This window comes from Tribolium madens, unplaced genomic scaffold, assembly GCF_015345945.1.
Source record: "Tribolium madens isolate multiple individuals breed KSU strain unplaced genomic scaffold, Tmad_KSU_1.1 Scaffold_11;HRSCAF=98;Tcas5.2_LG3b, whole genome shotgun sequence".
NCBI lineage: Eukaryota > Metazoa > Arthropoda > Insecta > Coleoptera > Tenebrionidae > Tribolium > Tribolium madens.
The window spans coordinates 8420351-8421991 of NW_025400975.1; the positions used below are offsets into that span (position 1 = coordinate 8420351).

The 1641-nt window shown below is 36.8% G+C and overlaps 1 protein-coding gene across 1 annotated transcript in view; it reads right to left on the reverse strand.

Annotated features, from left to right (window-relative positions):
• Positions 1–1058, reverse strand: part of LOC123006057 (cleavage and polyadenylation specificity factor subunit 5) — a 7323-nt gene extending 6265 nt beyond the window's left edge. Inside the window, exons 1-2 of the mRNA XM_044400211.1 lie at positions 712–1058; positions 400–664 (exon numbers count right to left, since the gene is read on the reverse strand). Coding sequence (XP_044256146.1) covers positions 400–664; positions 712–875 — 429 coding nt within the window. The 5' untranslated portion in view covers positions 876–1058. The remainder of the gene's footprint in view (positions 1–399; positions 665–711) is intronic.
• Positions 1059–1641: the final 583 nt, after the last annotated feature.

Here is a 1641-nt window from a genome sequence, read left to right on the forward strand (position 1 = left end):
TATATAATATATTATAACTCAAAATATAGGTTAATGCACACCTTTATCCACTCACCCCTTCAATTATGACTTTATGGTACACCTGCATATCAATAAAACTTCAAACAAAAACATAACCTAACCATTTGACATACAAGTTTAAATTTCACCGTGTTTTCTGACATACCTAAATACTGGTAATAAAAAAAATACTCTGTATTATTGTTTTAACAATATTTGTCTTACCATCACAAGAAATATCCTTAATAATAATTAGAATACACTCCTCAACCTCACATAAACATCCCACGCTTTATATTCCTGTACATTACCATAAGTAAGGTTATAATTCGATAAATTGGTACAGAAATTGCTATTTTTAACATTTTTTTTTTGCTTGTTTTTTAAGACATTACATACCTCTGTTAGAAGTCTTTTGAGGCCTTCCACTTCATCTTCCCCTGGATTTAATTCACCCCCCGGCAATTTAAAAAACGTCGTCCCCAATTGCAACAATAAAACATGTGGTAACCCATGTTCGTGAACAAGCAAAACCCCCTCGACACTCCTCCTCATACCTATCCTTTCGAATTCATCGCGCATTCTTTGAAAACGGGCAGGGACACTGGGGTCTTTTTCAAAAAGGGGCTCCTTTGTGCCAAAGATGTAGTTTGTGAGAGGATACCTACGATTGCAATAGAAATTTAGAAAACCAAAATGGGGCTCACTTACAAATTGATTATCCTGTTGATTGCCGGGGAAGTGACTGAATATTTGTTCTCGAATGTGGACGTGGGGGCCACAGCGGTGGTGGAATTTTGACTGTTTCTGCGGGGCCACCCGCTACCGGCCATGTTATTTTGTTGTGCTTTTACTTGTGAAGACGTCATTGCCATACCCAAATGGGGCGCTTGTTTGATAAAATAATTCGGTTTCGTTTTACCTTCAATTCACACTTTTGATCTTAAAATTAATTAAGAAACTAGTTTTTATTTAAAACAACACGGACACTGACGCCGATTTTTTATACAAACACAACACCACTCGGCGCCATTAACGCAACAATGAAAATCACTAGCGTCGTGTTGATTACAAACGTTACGGAAACAAAATCACTAACTAAAGCGCCGATTTCAAAGTACCATGAGATCATTTAAAAAATAAATTAAAGCAGGCGGGTTTTTTTTTATACGATTGCCCAGAATGCCAATTGACTGATTGAATAAATTTGAGGTTGTGGTTAACTTTGTGACGTTTGTGGATCTGATATTCAATCGTTTTAATTTAAAGGAAATGAAAACACTGAAACGAATGCGTTTTTATTGCGAATTACATAAAATGTTCAAAGTGTTCCCCCCCAGCTGCAATACAATTGTTAACCCTCCGTTTCATATTTTCAAATGCATTTTCCAATATCTCAGGGGTTWCAGCGTTACATGTATTAGAAATTGCCTCTTGCAGTTCTTCAAGGTTGTGCGGGTTATTTTTAAAAACGGTGTTTTTGAGATATGGGAAAATGAAATAATCTAGAATTGTCAGGTCCGGACTTCGAGCCGGAAATTGAATAACTCGATCATCATAAAACTCGTGAATTCGACCCATAGTTTCCCTTGTCTTGTGAGCTGTTGCATTGTCCTGTTGGAAGTACCCATGTCGAATTTC